General features: G+C 32.8%; 1 protein-coding gene across 3 annotated transcripts in view; it reads left to right on the forward strand.

Moving 5' to 3' along the window:
* LOC126739329 (bestrophin-4) overlaps positions 1 to 15,332 on the forward strand; it is a 30,415-nt gene that overhangs the window by 13,823 nt on the left and 1,260 nt on the right. For 2 of the 3 annotated variants that reach the window (XM_050444964.1, XM_050444965.1), the window contains exons 6-12: positions 16 to 237; positions 288 to 471; positions 528 to 587; positions 4,593 to 4,751; positions 4,808 to 5,007; positions 5,065 to 5,195; positions 9,999 to 10,166. In XM_050444964.1, the coding sequence (XP_050300921.1) occupies positions 16 to 237; positions 288 to 471; positions 528 to 587; positions 4,593 to 4,751; positions 4,808 to 5,007; positions 5,065 to 5,195; positions 9,999 to 10,166 (1,124 nt within the window). The remainder of the gene's footprint in view (positions 1 to 15; positions 238 to 287; positions 472 to 527; positions 588 to 4,592; positions 4,752 to 4,807; positions 5,008 to 5,064; positions 5,196 to 9,998; positions 10,167 to 15,332) is intronic. The other variant, XM_050444963.1, reaches the window with a different exon arrangement.

The following is a 15,332-nucleotide window of genomic DNA, read 5'->3' on the forward strand; positions in this document are numbered from 1 at the left end:
ACAATCGTTTTTAAGGTGGTTACTTTGGCGGTTTACAGTTATTTCTTAACCACTTTAATGGGGCACCAATGGGTCGACAATAGCAGCTACAAGTTCGACTTATATTTTCCGATTTTCACCACACTTCAGTTTTTTTTTTACGTGGGATGGTTGAAGGTGGCTGAGAGTTTAATAAACCCGTTTGGTGATGATGACGACGACTTCGAGGTTAATTGGATGGTGGATCGAAATTTACAGGTTAGCGGTATACATCATAAAGTACACATGTTCTTATATCTTTTTTTTAGGTATCATATCTGATAGTAGACGAAATGCACCATGATCATCCCGAACTAGTAAGAGATCAGTATTGGGATGAAGTGTTCCCGCAGGAATTGCCGTATACAGCTGCGGCTGCTGCAGCTGAATCTATGAGGAATACGCATCCTCTGCCTTCTACTGCTAATATTGCTGTAAAGCCGGAAGAAGGAGGTAAATATGATCTTAATATTAGTTTTCTCATTTTAACAGGACATTTTTAAAAATAGGTTTTAAGAATCCTGTCACAATACTCGTACAGGATCCAGATTTAAACGTTTTGCCTTCAGGTGACGGTTGAATTGATGTTTAATTAGCAATAACTGGTTTTAAATTAACTCGTATAGTGCATGTGACTAAACCAGTGGATTATTTAGTTTACTAAAAGAATTATTTAAACTGATGCCCAATATGCTACTAATTATATAAGGTAAAATGAAAATCCTGCAGCCTCACTCCACTTATTTATTAAACATGATTATGTTTTTTTTTAAATCACACTGGTGTCCATCATCAAGGGATAAAATGTCTAAAATTGGTATCAGTTATATGCCCCAGGGTTTGATTCCATGTCAAAAACTCTCTATTTATTTTTATTGTTTTTTTTATTCCTTGGGAACTTAAAAAAACTGAATGATGTTTAATAAATTTGTATGAAACTGGCGGGAGACTGCAGGATTTTCATTTTACCTGAATTTATAACTCCACTGCAAGTATGAACTATTAATTCAGTACTAATTATTTGTTTAAAATAACAATTAATAACTGAGAAAAATCCATGCAGCTTTTGTTCTTTGTCAGTCGTTAGTAGTCGATAAGAAAAACTTTAAAAATATGTATTACTCCGTTGCAGTTTTTTCTAGAGTCTTAATATGATTAATATAATAAACAAAAAACTTAGGTTAGAATATTACTGATTTGAAACATAACTAAAGATATAAAAACAAAAAGTACTAAAAGGTTTCATTGGGGATCTTAGACTCGACCAGTTTGAAAACAGTTAATAAATGGTCTTTTTGTCAGTTGCAAGAAAAGTTTCAACACTCCTTATCTGGGAAAACGAAGCATTTGCGTACATACGTTTATATAGGAAACTGTCATTATCTTTTCATGCATAATCAGTCGCTGATATTTGTCGCACTATTTTACTAACGACCTTGTTTTGGAAGTAGAAAATGAAGATACAGACTTCGCAAATTTTCGGGACGAACGACACTAACATCACAATAGTATCTGACTCTTTTGAAGATGTGTGCCAGTTGATATCAGTGACTCTAGCAAAAGCAAAGGATTATTTTGTTAAAAATAAACTCACATTAAATCAAGATAAAACGCAATTTATTTGCTGTCGAACACTTCAACGAAGTAATATTCCGGACTCAAGTTTATGAGTGACAGACTAGTGAGCTCACTCTAATTAACACTACAGGGTGTTTCAGAACTATCGGATCAAACTTCTAGGGGTTGTTCAGTGCAACAGTAGAATCCATTTGAGTATAGGAACCCATGTCCGGGAATGTGTCACTACGTCACTACGGCCCTAAGACGCGTTTAAATTTACAAAAAATATTAATTACCTAAATAGGATCTGATGCATTTATTTTTACCTTTTGTATATGATACCATCACAACAATTGTTCAAAATGTCTTCCTCCAACCTCAATACACCGATTTAAACGCCGCACATGATTTAGGCGGACTACACCAAAAATTTGATCCTCGTTTTGAATGATTTCAAATGCTGCTGGTATTCGTCCAATTAAGTCTAGCTCTGATTCCCCTGGAGTTTCGTAGACTAAAGACTTTACATGTCCCCACAAGAAAAAATCGAACGACGTTAAATCGGGTGACCTAGGAGGCTAAGAAACTGCTCCACCTCTGGCAATCCAACGGTGCCCAAACCGCTAGTGTTGTAAAATGCTCGAGAATTTATTTTTCGAGACCGTTCCTCGAGCATGAACGAGCACGAACGAGAATTTTCAGCACATACGAGCATAAATGAAAAAAATGCAAAGGAAACATATTAAAAGGAAAATATCTGAAATTAAAAATGTTTGTGTTTATTTATGTTCTATTTATTAAGTTAAACTTTCAAACAACCTATTTAGGAATTCTCCTCCGAACTATCCTCTCCCTTTTCGCGCTCGCTTGATTTTAAATCACTCAGAATTTCCGTTAAATTAAATTCAGACTCGTCAGACTCAGAAGAATCATCTTCAATGGTATTAATTTCAGCCCCAGATTTGGTAGTGAGTTTTATTTTTTTATTTCGGTTCCATTAAATTGGTAGAGATGTTTGGCTGGCCGGTATTTAAGCTTATACTTTGACTCTTTAACGCTATGGGAACGTTCACATTTTTGGGGAACGTTCGGATTCATGCTCATTCGTGCTCTTGAGAATAAACGTCACGAAAAAAGTCGTGAACGTTCGCGAACGTTCTTCGAGAATAAACGGGAACGTTCCATTGCTCACAACACTACAAACCGCTGAGCCAAATACTCGCGTACTTGTACAGCAAAGTGAGCCCGCGCTCCATCATGCTGAAACCACATTTGCTGTCGTTTAGTGGAACATTTCAAGGAGTTCTGGGAGAACTTCCTTCAAGAAACGCAGATAAATAGGTCCTGTTAACCGTTCCGGTAGAAGGTATGGCCCAATTAAATAATCATCAACAATGCCTGCCCATACGTTGTGTTTGTGTTTTCTTGGAAAAATTGCATAAGGATTTTCTTCATCTCAAACATGGCTATTCCTACTATTAAAAATACCGTCTCTTGTGAAAGAGGCTTCATCGGTCCACAAAACATTTTGGTTGTGCAATGATGTGATCCAGAAGCCATCGACAAAATTGAACTCTAGGATGATAATCGGCTGCAGTCATACCTTGAACTTTCTGGAAGTGGTAAGGATGGAGTTGTTGCTCGTGTAGTACCCGCCAGAGAGAAGTATTTATATTCTTAGCGACGTCACGTGTGCTATTTGATGGTTCATCGGCAACTCGCTGAAGCACCTCTTCTTCAAATTCGACCGTTTTTACGGTTCGAGCAACACCAGTATCATGCATCTTGGTCTTAAACTTTTGTATCCAAGATGCTGTCGTTCGGGATAACGTTCATGATACAACCGCGATGCTGCTCGTGCATTGCAGTTTGTTGCTCCGTATGCCAAATGCATATCCGCCAATTCTTGATTGGTAAAGTTTTCCATTAGCAATAAATGTTTAAAAATTGTAAGCTATAAAATTTTTAAACATGACATTGAGAATTGACATTGATAAGCGTTGATTTTATACAATATTTGTTATGGTATCATGTAAAAAAGGTAACAAGAATTCAACAAAAAACTAAACTCCGTTTGTGATACTATACGAATTTTTAAAAAGCAGTCAAGCATAGAAAGGCGGAAAATATGTAATATATTTTACAATTTTTTAAATTTTATCAAGGTTTGGGGTGGATCTAGTATGTTGGAGGTTATTTTTCTTACAAAAAAGAGAGCAATTTGAACAATTCAAAATATGGCATTTAGAGATTCCTGAAAGAGAAAGAAATTAATTTATTAACTGTGTATGCTTTACAGGGTGATTTCAAAGATGGTAAAATCCGGGAAAAATTGAGAATTTTTGAGCTTAACAAAAGTTCTGAAAACAAAGTTCCGAAGATATCTAAAAAAAATACGAAATGTTGACAAATCGATTTTATTGTTTTCTCAGATTATTTCTTATCCGATTTTCAAATAATTTACACATTTGCATTGCCACATTTTTCGGACTACATGATGATGTTTTTAGATTTTTAATATGATGTTTCGCCTTTTGCCAACCATCATCAACTTTGTTTTTTCTTAAAGGCGCCATATTTGGTTTTTGCATTTTTTAAAATCTTTGCAAAATTTCCTTTTTAATGATGTACCATAAGTAATATTTTGTATTTTTAACAGCTGAAATTAAAAAAAAAACTAAATTTGCCGCAGTAAGCTGTGTATAAACCTGACAAGACAATATTTAAACTGTCAGTAAATATTACAAGATAAACCGAAATACTAGCAATGCAATAGTATAATAGTGGACACACATTACTGCAGGTTAAACCCTCTAAGAGACTAAATAATAAAAAAAATCTTTATAATTTCTTAGTGTTTTTCATGCCGACCATCTTACAGGGCCATTATTTCCAATCCATCTTTCTCTAAGATAATTTAAAACTTGTTATCTTTGATTTAAAATAGTACTTTTTTTACTATCGATGAATTTTGTATGTTTTTGCATGGATTTGAAAATGTATGATATTTCTAGAGTTTCTCGAACCATCTTCTGTAAAAGTAGACCAAATGACGAATTCCTACGCAGACAACTTACAAAGTGGGCCGATCACCTTCACCGCTCACAAGCAAAATAGTTTTAAGAGTAGGAAAAACTCTTCGAATAGTATTAGTATAGGCGCTTCTGTACCTGGTAAGATAAATCAGTTAAAAACTGTCCACTGATCTAATATGTGTTCGTTATCACAGACTCGATGCCAAGAGTTGGCTCCGTAACAAGCATGTTAAAGAGGTTCTTTAGTAGAGACGATAGCAAAAACGATTCTAGAGGCGAAAATTGTCTAGAATCGAACGAAATGAATAATTTAATGTCTAACGAAGATCTTTCTAGCAAAGATAAAAAACTCGCAGCTAGCATTAGAAGAATCGCAGACGACGTTATTGAAGAGGTAAGGTAACAGCGTATCTAGAAAATATGGGAGACATTTGTTCTTTTTCTTCTTTAGGTCGATGAACAGACGACGATTACGTCGCAAAAATCGCAAAAAGAACATCGTCCAACTGTGATGCAGGTTTTTGGGCCCCCGAAACCGTCCAAGCCTATTGATGTACCACATTCCAGTAGTTATGGCAACAGGTAAACCATTTTTTCGATTTAATATTTGATGCTTTTCAAATATATATTAAGTTAATATACACTATCGGACAAAAGTAGAGCAACGAAGTTCAATTTTATTCATGTTTGAATGAAAAAAGTTATTGGGTTGTGATTTTTCGCTAAGCTTAATGTCACACTATCCTTACACTGAAAGTAATATTTCAGTACATTTTGGTGTACTTTTAATCATTTTAAGAACGGTAAATATTAATGATTTTAAAAATTCATAAGACTAAAGTAGAGCAACAAATTGTATTTAACAGTATTTTATTTTACTTTAGTTCAACAAAAAATATTTAACACATTTAACAACAAAAACAATTGAAAGTAATACATTAGTAATTGATAGAATATCCATTATTATTAATTACTTGCTGACAACGACGCGGCATCGAAGCAATCAACTTCTGAGTGACATTTTCGGAAAGACTTGTCCAAACTTCACTAATTTTATTTATTAAGGATTGTTTATTTAGAAACATTTGGGTATGAATACGACGTTCTACTTCTTCCCAGAGATTCTCAATGGGGTTAAGATCTGGGGATTGTGCTGGCCACTGTAAAACACGAACATTATTTTACCGAAACCACTGTTGAACAATTTGTGAAGAATGTTTTGGATCGTTGTCCTGTTGAAAAATAAAACGCAATGGCATTTCCTATTCTGCATAAGGAAGCATAACATTCTGCATGATATCCCTATAAACAAATCGGTCCATCGTATCAGTAATGAAGTGCATAGGGCCTACTCCATTCCATGAAAAACAACCCCATAAAAATACACTACCTTTACCATGCTTAATTGTAGGTGTTACATATTTAGGATTAAACATTGTATTGATTGGTCGACTCACACGCCTCATTCCATCAGAATTGAATATTTTGTAGCGCGTTTCATCACTGAATAGAACTTTTTTCCAGTCATTGAAGGTTCAGTTTAAATGCCGGCGTGCAAATGCCAACCTTGCTGCTCTATTTCTTATTTAAACTAACGGCTTTTTAGCTGGACGTCTACTAAATAACTTTGCGTCTACTAACCTTCTTTGTACTGTTCGTATACCAACCGTAATTTCTGGAATTTCGGCAATAATTCGAGGTGCGGACTTCCAAGGACCATTTTGGGAAATCCTTTTGATGCGTCTGTCAGTCATTACTGATGTTTTCCTTAGCCTTCCCGATTTTGGAAACTTCTCTAAATGTCCCTTCTCATTATACGATGATATTATTTTAGAGACAGTGTACCGGGGTAACTCAAACTGTCTTGAAATATCGGCTTGTTTGTTATCTTCCATGAATCCATTCACAACTCTTTGCTTCAAGTCTGTTGAAATTGGAATTCCTCTCGGCATGATTAATCTTACACAGAAATGTTCAAAAAAAACATAAAAATCACCTTACACAATTATTTTATCCCTTTACTTTTGCTAAAACCCTTCTTTTGAACAAATTATTTGAATGTTGCTTTACTTTTGACGCGTTACTATGAAGCATTTAAACTTAAACGTCAAAATAAAATCATTTGTTTTGATCGCGAAAATTTTTGTTGACATTGATAATCATAGCCTATTTTGTAGTTTTAAAACTTAGTGGCTTTGTATACATTATCATGCATTTATAATTTTAAAATCGGTTTTGCTCTACTTTTGTCCGATAGTGTACATAAATAGAAATAATATAAATACGTAATATACATAGGGGATCGAGTGATGGATACATTATCTTAGAGCTCTTGAAAAATGCCTTCTTTTGTATCATTGTACTTTCTATTGTATCATAACAATAGAAAGCCACATTTCAGAAAATTGTTTGTTTTCGTTATTTTGAAGATATTAATAAAGCTTTCTTTCAAATTCTTCATGTATATTTACAATTGTTTCTAGATATAGCAGGGCATTTCTGAACTATTCTATGCTGGAGTGCTCTTGCGTTTTAAAAACCACAGCGAGCGAATTCTCTAACTCGATAGAAAGATAATTTCTTTCTATTATAGAAAAAAAATCTAAACGTCTAAACTCTACTCTCAGTCTTAACTGGCTTCGATCGGGTAGAGTTCGGGTCGCCGTCGGCAACCATCGGAATAGAAATATAGAAAGAGGTTGTATGGTCTTGCTATTACTTTCGTCTCTTTTTAGTACAGTGAAAAAAATATGTATTTATCTTTGTTGTGGGGATGTTTTTGTAGCAGATTTGAAAATCAACGAATTCTCATATTCTCATATTAGACCATTAAGCCCCATTGTGCAAGGACCGACGTTTTTAAGAAGTGATAAAGGGAATAGGGTCGGCTTGAAAGTGGTTCTAAATGAAACTTACTTATAATTAAATAAAGAATAGTATTTTATTAGAAAATGTTAAACCATAAAAGTCCACAAAAAAATAAATTTGTAACACACCAAATATAACGATCATTAAGTTTATAAGGTCATATAGTTTATCCACGCTTATTTACGTCCCGAAATTGGGAAATTCTCAGTGATTCCACAGAAGGGAATAAAATGGGTTTTATTACTCATCACAAATTTTGAAAATACTATATATATATAATTCTTTTATCCTTAATTCAATCGTTTGTTCTTTCTCTTCCATTTCTAAGGCAAAATTAATAATATTTTTATCTTAAATCTACATTTTAAGACAAATATTAAAATATAAATTTAATAGTAAATATATTTTAATTAAAAAAAAGAAAATATAGTAAGCTATTATAAATACACACTGCGAAAGAGATAAGATAAAATTAGGAGGGTCCATAATAAAATTCGCAGTCTTATTGATACCTAAAATTACTTCAAAAATCTATAAGAAAACTTCCCTTATTGGCATCCCTTATGGATATAGGCAGAAAACAGAAACAATAACAAAGCATACTTATTACTTAAAAGATCGATAATGTCGAATGACAAATAATTTCAGTAATTGACATTGTGGGCTGTGAAAAATCCAATTAGCTATAAAAATAGGCTAATGTTTGTAGATTGGGTAGTATAAGAATGCCTAAAGCCGAACGATGCCGAGTGACATAGAGAAAAGGTTATCGAGTGCTAATCGCGCATAGAAAGATGTTTTCTTTCTATATATTTTCTTGTGTATTTCTATGTTTATCAAGTTAGAGAGTACCGCTGCAGATTTTAGGTGAGCCCACAAAAAGAAGTCAAGAGGTGTTAGGTCCAGCGATCTAGGTGGCCATTCAATAGGACCTTCTTTCAATCCACTGGTTAGGATAATGATCATTTATTGCCTAACGGGAACTATATAATGAGGAGGCGCTTCATCCTATTGGAAACGTTCTTCTTAAGATAAATTTCCCTCTGATTTTCTAATTCCCGTACCATTAGTAGTCGTTTCACAGATCTTTTAGCATACATTTAAATTCCCTGGCATAAATATTGGACCAATAATACCATCTGCCAATATACCAGCCCAAACATGAATTTTCTGGGGGTACTAGTTCGTCACGTCAGTAATGACAGTTTTGCTTATTAGCATGCCTATTTAAATAAAAGGTATACTTATCACTACAGCAAATATTTGTAACTAGTTGGGGTTCTGCTGTCATTATTCTGTCATTATTTTACATAACTGGATCTTACTCAGCAAGTTCTTACAGTATTTGCAGTTTATAGGGAGAAAATTCATGAAACTTAATTACCTTTCTTATTCATTTGCCACCAGTGCTTAACGAGTTGATAAAGTTAAATTTATTGCAAACTGACCCAGAATTTCAATTTGCCCCGTTTTGTCGACTAATGTCAGTTGATTTCTCTTTTTATTCGTAATAGAACCAGTTCCATCAAATTTGCCATAAATAACTACCAGTTTATTAACAATCAGCCTGTCAACTAATTCAAATATATATATAGTCTTGTCATCATTTAAAGTACTAAATCTGGGTTTACCGTTAACATTGCCAATTTAGACGATTACGACCAACAATTTTAGCCGAGCTTCGTTATGTTGGATTTTCTGTTGAAGCTGTCTTCTCTTTTTAAAAATTGCGTTGCAACGACCAATCAAATGGGCATTCAAAAATTAGATTATAAAATTTCAAAAAATCTCGAAAACGCTGGCTAGTAGCGACTTTGACCAAGATACTTTTTTTTACGTGAAATTGATAAATTAATTTTTTTGTAAAAAAAAAGATAATTAAACAACAATAAGAAAATGATCACGCTTTAAAGTATAAAAAACCGTGGATGTAGCGCCCTCTACAAGTGAGAACCATATCAAAAATGTCCAGATGGCAATTTGCGTTCAGATATCTGCATACCTATCAAAATTAGTAAGAAAAAACAAAAATAAAAATAAACTATTCCCTGTATCTTAAAAATTAAGCATTTGCGGACATAGGTTTTATAGGGACTTTTTTTATTATTTTTAAGCAAGGAAACCCCCCCTGATTTTTTTCGCAATATTAATGAAACACCCTGTATGTATAATGCTATAGAAATATTTAATAGTTTTGTGATATTTTATAGAGACACATCATAACAAACCTTCAGAAAAAGAAACAGAAAAAAAAGAAAAGTTAGTCTTCTATTTTTAAACCAGTAGAATTTATACATGTTCTTGTTGCTGGTTTTTGCTTTTGTTTTCTTAGTTAAGTTTCTAAAAGATAATTACATTTTATCAAGCTCTCAATATGGTTTTCTTCCAGGAGTAGCATTATTCCATCGCAGAAGGTGCGATAATATACGTTACAGATCATATAGTGAATGATTAATTTTCTTTCAATTGACTTATCGTAATATTGATCTTGGTTCTTATCAGGATTTAATTTTCCAGTTTTGATCATGAAACTGTATATGAGCCGTATCCCCCATTGTCTCAGTCAGCTCCGGGGCGCGAAGGGGGAGATACCACCGATAAAGTCAGCATTGGGTCAGCAACTGACGAAGAGGAGGACGAATTTGAAAATCTAAAGAGGAAACGAGACGAAGAGAGACTTAGTCGGTAAGAATTTTAGAATTCTTATTTTGGCTTTGAGATACCTAATTAGTGGCCATACATAAATTACGTTTAGTACTTTTATTTCGGTGTCGCCTGCACATCAATATTTTTTTATTGAAAATCTTGGAAATTATTATATTAAAACAATACGTCACCTGTACAGGGTCTCAAGTTTGAGACTCACATTTAGGATCTTGGAAACTAAAGAGGCTCATTCACGTTCAGTTAGGCGGCCAGGAAAAAACAAAGAAAAAACGTGTGGGTAAATTTAGTGATTGCAAGTTACACTGACTTAAAAATTATTTAAGTATGAACCATGAATGTTTCTAGTTTTTGCTTAATTTACTTAAACCCACTTATTACCAAGAAGGATATAATAATGTAAAAAGCGGAGAGGATGTTAGTAACATTGATATGTTTTGCATGGTTGATATTCTTTTGCTTTCTTTATTAAATACTTTCAAGTGAATGCTTAAGGTCTTTGATTTTCTATAGCAATCATTTTTATGGTAAATATGAATAAATTATTTAAATAAATAATAATTAACAATGAATTTTACTACAAACCAAAATTTTGCCGGCCATCCAGTATCGGGCAGCGAACTACTTACTACACACGTTTAGTTATTCCTGTGGATTACCAGTACGTCTGAAATAAAAAAAAAATATGCCTGTAGAACGTCACAATGCTAATAAAAAGTTTAAATATTTTCTTCACCTTTTGGCAACCATTATCGACATTTTTTTTATCTTATGGGTGCCATATCTAATTATGCCAAATTTAGATTCCTTTTACATTAGAACATAAGGTGTATGTGGCAACCTACAGTGCCGGCCATAAGTGGAAAAACTTTTTGTTTCTTTATTAAAGTCATTTGAAATATAAATCCTATAAATCTGACCAAATAAATTAAATTTTACAAAAAAAACTGTTTTACTTTAAGAACAAAAATGGAGAAACTTTTGGGTTTCATGCTATATTTCACTCTATTTTACACACACAGAAAATAATAATATAATAATAATATATAATAATAATCTTTATTTAGCATAAAAAAAAGCTACATATAAAATACAATACATTTTTACAAAGTCAATGAAATTATAATATTTTTGTAAACCCAGTACATTATAACCTACTTTCGTAAGCAGGAATAACAAATATCGAATTAATACATACGTGGGTCACCGCAAACCAATGATTTGACAAAACAAGTTATTGTACTATAGAAATATAAAATCGCATAGCGGCAATGACGACACCTGTATCTGGGTCAAGTTGTGACCTAGTTGAATTGGGTTCAATGGGGGATTTTTTCCAGGAACCACAGCATCCCAGTAATCCATGGATGCCGCTTTATTCCGGTCCGCAAACACCGTCTCGGCCCCGACCTAGGCCTTTTCCCACAGTGGCCCATCCAAAAGTTGTTAAAAGCCACATACAAGACCACAAATGCACTCCTACTAACGTATTGTTTAAACAGATAAAATTTTAAAAAAATTAAAAAAAAAACATGAATACTTTGTGGCATAACCCAATTCCTTATAACCTCAGCACATCGAAGACTGTGAATAACATCTTCAGAAATGCCATTACATGCTTCTTTCAAGGCTTGGGATAAATCATGTTTATGATGGAATTTATTAGGATTTGATTATCTTTAATTAGATTAACTAAATTTCTCTCTAAGTGCTCTCACAAGTTCTCGATAGGATTTAAGTCCGGACTTTTGAATGTTTTTTTCACGTGGAACTTTCAATAAAGAACTTTACGCAATTAATGCTATAAGTAACTTTGTCTCTGCAAAAATCATTAATAAAATTTATTTTAAATACGTAAAAAAATATAAGTATTTCTGTAATTTAATTCATAATCCTAAAAACGTGTTTATATTTGGTCAAATATCATATTTTCATTGCATTTAAAATACATATATACAAAATACGTTCTTTATCTTCTTCTCCCAGGGTTTACGAAATTATTTAAATGTAACCAATGTCAGGTGGTGTAAGTTGGTCAGTCTAGAATAAATTTCTTAACCAGAATTAAAGAATATCACAATAATATAACCTCAGTTTAATAAATTTTAAGACACTGATGTCACAGTGACTAAATCAGCTTTTGTAAATCATCTCTTAGAAGCTAACCATGATTTTTCACAAGAAAATATACAAAATAGTTACATCATTAGGTACATTAATGGATGTCCCAAGGTTGTAAGGAAAGACAGCCTGAGAGATAACACACGTAACACGAGAAAAAACTAGCCAATACCCCATTACAAATGTATTACCAGAATGTGGGAGGGCTTCGTACCAAAACTAGCACAAATATATGGTTTTTTTAATATGTACCAACTGGTATCTGATCAACCTGGATCTTCTGTTTACCAACGATAGCGCCATGAAATGTTTTAAGTCTTCAGATCCACTTTTATGTGACTCAATTCATCATATTTCTTATACCTGTAATTTTAAAGTAGACAACAATGTAATGTTGGATTCACTTAAAGTTGAGGAATTTTATTTTGATTTTAAAAATGGGAACTATCAGGGTTTAAATGATTTTTTTTTCTATAAATTGGGATACTATTTTCAATGATAGCAATATTAACATTATGGTGTCAGAGTTCTATAACATTTTAAATTTTGGTATACAATGTTTTGTGCCTCAAAAAAATAGAAGACATCTAGCTTTCCTCCATATTTTTCTACCGAATTAAGAAGATTGGTATTTCTCAAAAAAAGTAAGCATAAAAAATACCAACTATCCCATGATGAAAGAGATTATCATGAATTTACCGTTCTGAGAGCTCAGTGTAAAAGGTTAAGTCAAGAGTGCTACAAAAATTATCTTGCTACTTTGAATGAGAACTTGACTAGTAATCCGAAAAATTTTTGGAAGTTCGTTAATAAGAAAAGAGCATCTAACATTGTGCCAAGGGAAATGTTTTTAGATAATAGTGTTGCAACTGATAGTCAGCAGATTGTTGATTTATTCGCTACTCACTTTTCTGCAGTCTATTCAAATGCAAACACAACCCCATCCGAAAAGTCTTTTAGCCAAATTAATATTGACTGTCCTGTCATAAGTCTGGCTGAGGTGTTTGATAAGCTGGGGGCTTTGCCTAATAAGTTAATGATTGGTCCAGATGGAATCCCCAATATTCTTTTAAAAAACTGTCGATATGCACTATCACAGCCACTATGTAAACTTTTTAACTTATCTCTTATTTCTGGAACATTTCCAGACGTATGGAAGGAAGGTTATATTTCTCCTATTTTTAAATCAGGGTCGAGGGATGATGTCAGAAATTATCGTAGTGTGTCCATAGTGTCATCCATCCCCAAAATTTTTGACAGCCTTGTGTTTGCCCATTTGAATTAGCAATGTAGAGAAATTATTGTTGAGGAACAGCATGGTTTTAGAGGCGGTCGGTCCACTCTTACAAATTTACTCATATACCACAACAAGTTGTCAGATGCCTTGGAGAGGGGGTATCAAATTGATGCTGTATATACAGACTTCTCCAAGGCGTTTGACAAGGTAAATCATTTGTTATTAATTGAAAAATTGAGAAATATAGGTTTTTCTGATAGATTGCTAAAATGGTTGTTTAGCTTTATTAGTGATAGAAAGCAAGTGATTAAACTTGGTAATTTTATGTCTAGGGTGATTGAAGTTTGTTCTGGAGTGCCACAAGGCGGACACTGCTCTCCTTTGCTATTTAGTTTGTTTGTTAATGACCTTAGGGATGTCTTGGAGTATTGTGAATTTTTAATGTTTGCTGATGACCTCAAACTTTTCTTGGTTAATATGAATGAACTTGATATCAGCCTCTTACAGAAAGATCTTGATGGCCTTTCTCTGTGGTGCCAAAATAATTTGTTGGATTTGAATATTAATAAATGCTTCCAAATTTCATTTCATAGGAAAAAAAGTAGGATACCATCATTTTACACAATTAACGGCCAGAAACTTCAATTAAAGGACGTTGCTAAGGATTTAGGAATACTGTTTGACACGAAATTAAACTTCTGCAATCATATAGACCAAATAGTAGTAAAAGCTAATAGAATGTTGGGTTTTACGCTTAGAAATTGTGAGAGGTTATTGCAAGCTTTGATATCTGTATATGTGGGATTGGTACGATCACAGCTTGAGTATGGCTCAATTATCTGGACTCCCCAGTATAATGTCTATAAGTCATTACTGGAGAGTGTGCAAAACAATTTTTTAAGATATTATAACTACATGTTTAATTTGGATCTTATTGCTAATCATGATTATTCCCAAATATTGAATTATGTTAAAGTTTTGTCTTTGGATAAAAGAAGAACAATGTTTGACATCTGTTTCGTCTATAAGTTGTTAAATGGTATTATATCCTGTCCGGATTTACTTTCCCAAGTTAAATTTTCTATTCCTCAGAGAACACTTAGACAAAATAATGTATTTCATATTGGGTTCCATAGAACCAATTATGGTAAAAACTCTTTTTTGGTGAGATCTCTAGATTTTTTGGATCGGGAGGAGAGGCTAGATGTTTTTGGCAATTCATATGGGTCTTTTAAGGGTAGTTTAATGAAAATTTTGAATACTTAGTATTGTTCAATTAATATTTTTAATTAATATGTTGTTTGATGGGTAAACCAAGTGAGAATTTATGTTCCTAATCTGTTAGTTGATACAAAGATATTTCTTTTTTTTTTGTTCATTTACTTTAACTCTTAATAGTTTAAGTAAGGATTATTAATTATTGACATAACTGTATTTTATAATTTATTTTTTTTTTGTAATGGGGGTTTCCCGTTTAATGAATTAAAAAAAAATTGATATCACTTTGTTATAATGTTTCAATAAGACTACTAAAAACTTTAGCGCAATAATAAATTTTTATTAACAATAAATAGGTAGCGCTTTTGTTTTTAGTTGGTAAGTTTTTTATTGTAACCTTTGTAAATATTAAACTTGTGACACTGATTTAGCATTTCTGTTAATAACTATAATTTAGTATAATAATATAATTATATAACTCATTCCTCCTTTCTTGTTACACAATTTTATATTTTTTCCTCAACATGTGATGTAATTTATGGATGGCCTCTATGCATGTATATATTTTGGTTAGACTGAGTTATGTGTTTTTGGGGAAATATTAACAGTAA

This window comes from Anthonomus grandis, chromosome 8 (genome assembly GCF_022605725.1).
Source record: "Anthonomus grandis grandis chromosome 8, icAntGran1.3, whole genome shotgun sequence".
Taxonomy (NCBI): Eukaryota; Metazoa; Arthropoda; class Insecta; order Coleoptera; family Curculionidae; genus Anthonomus; species Anthonomus grandis.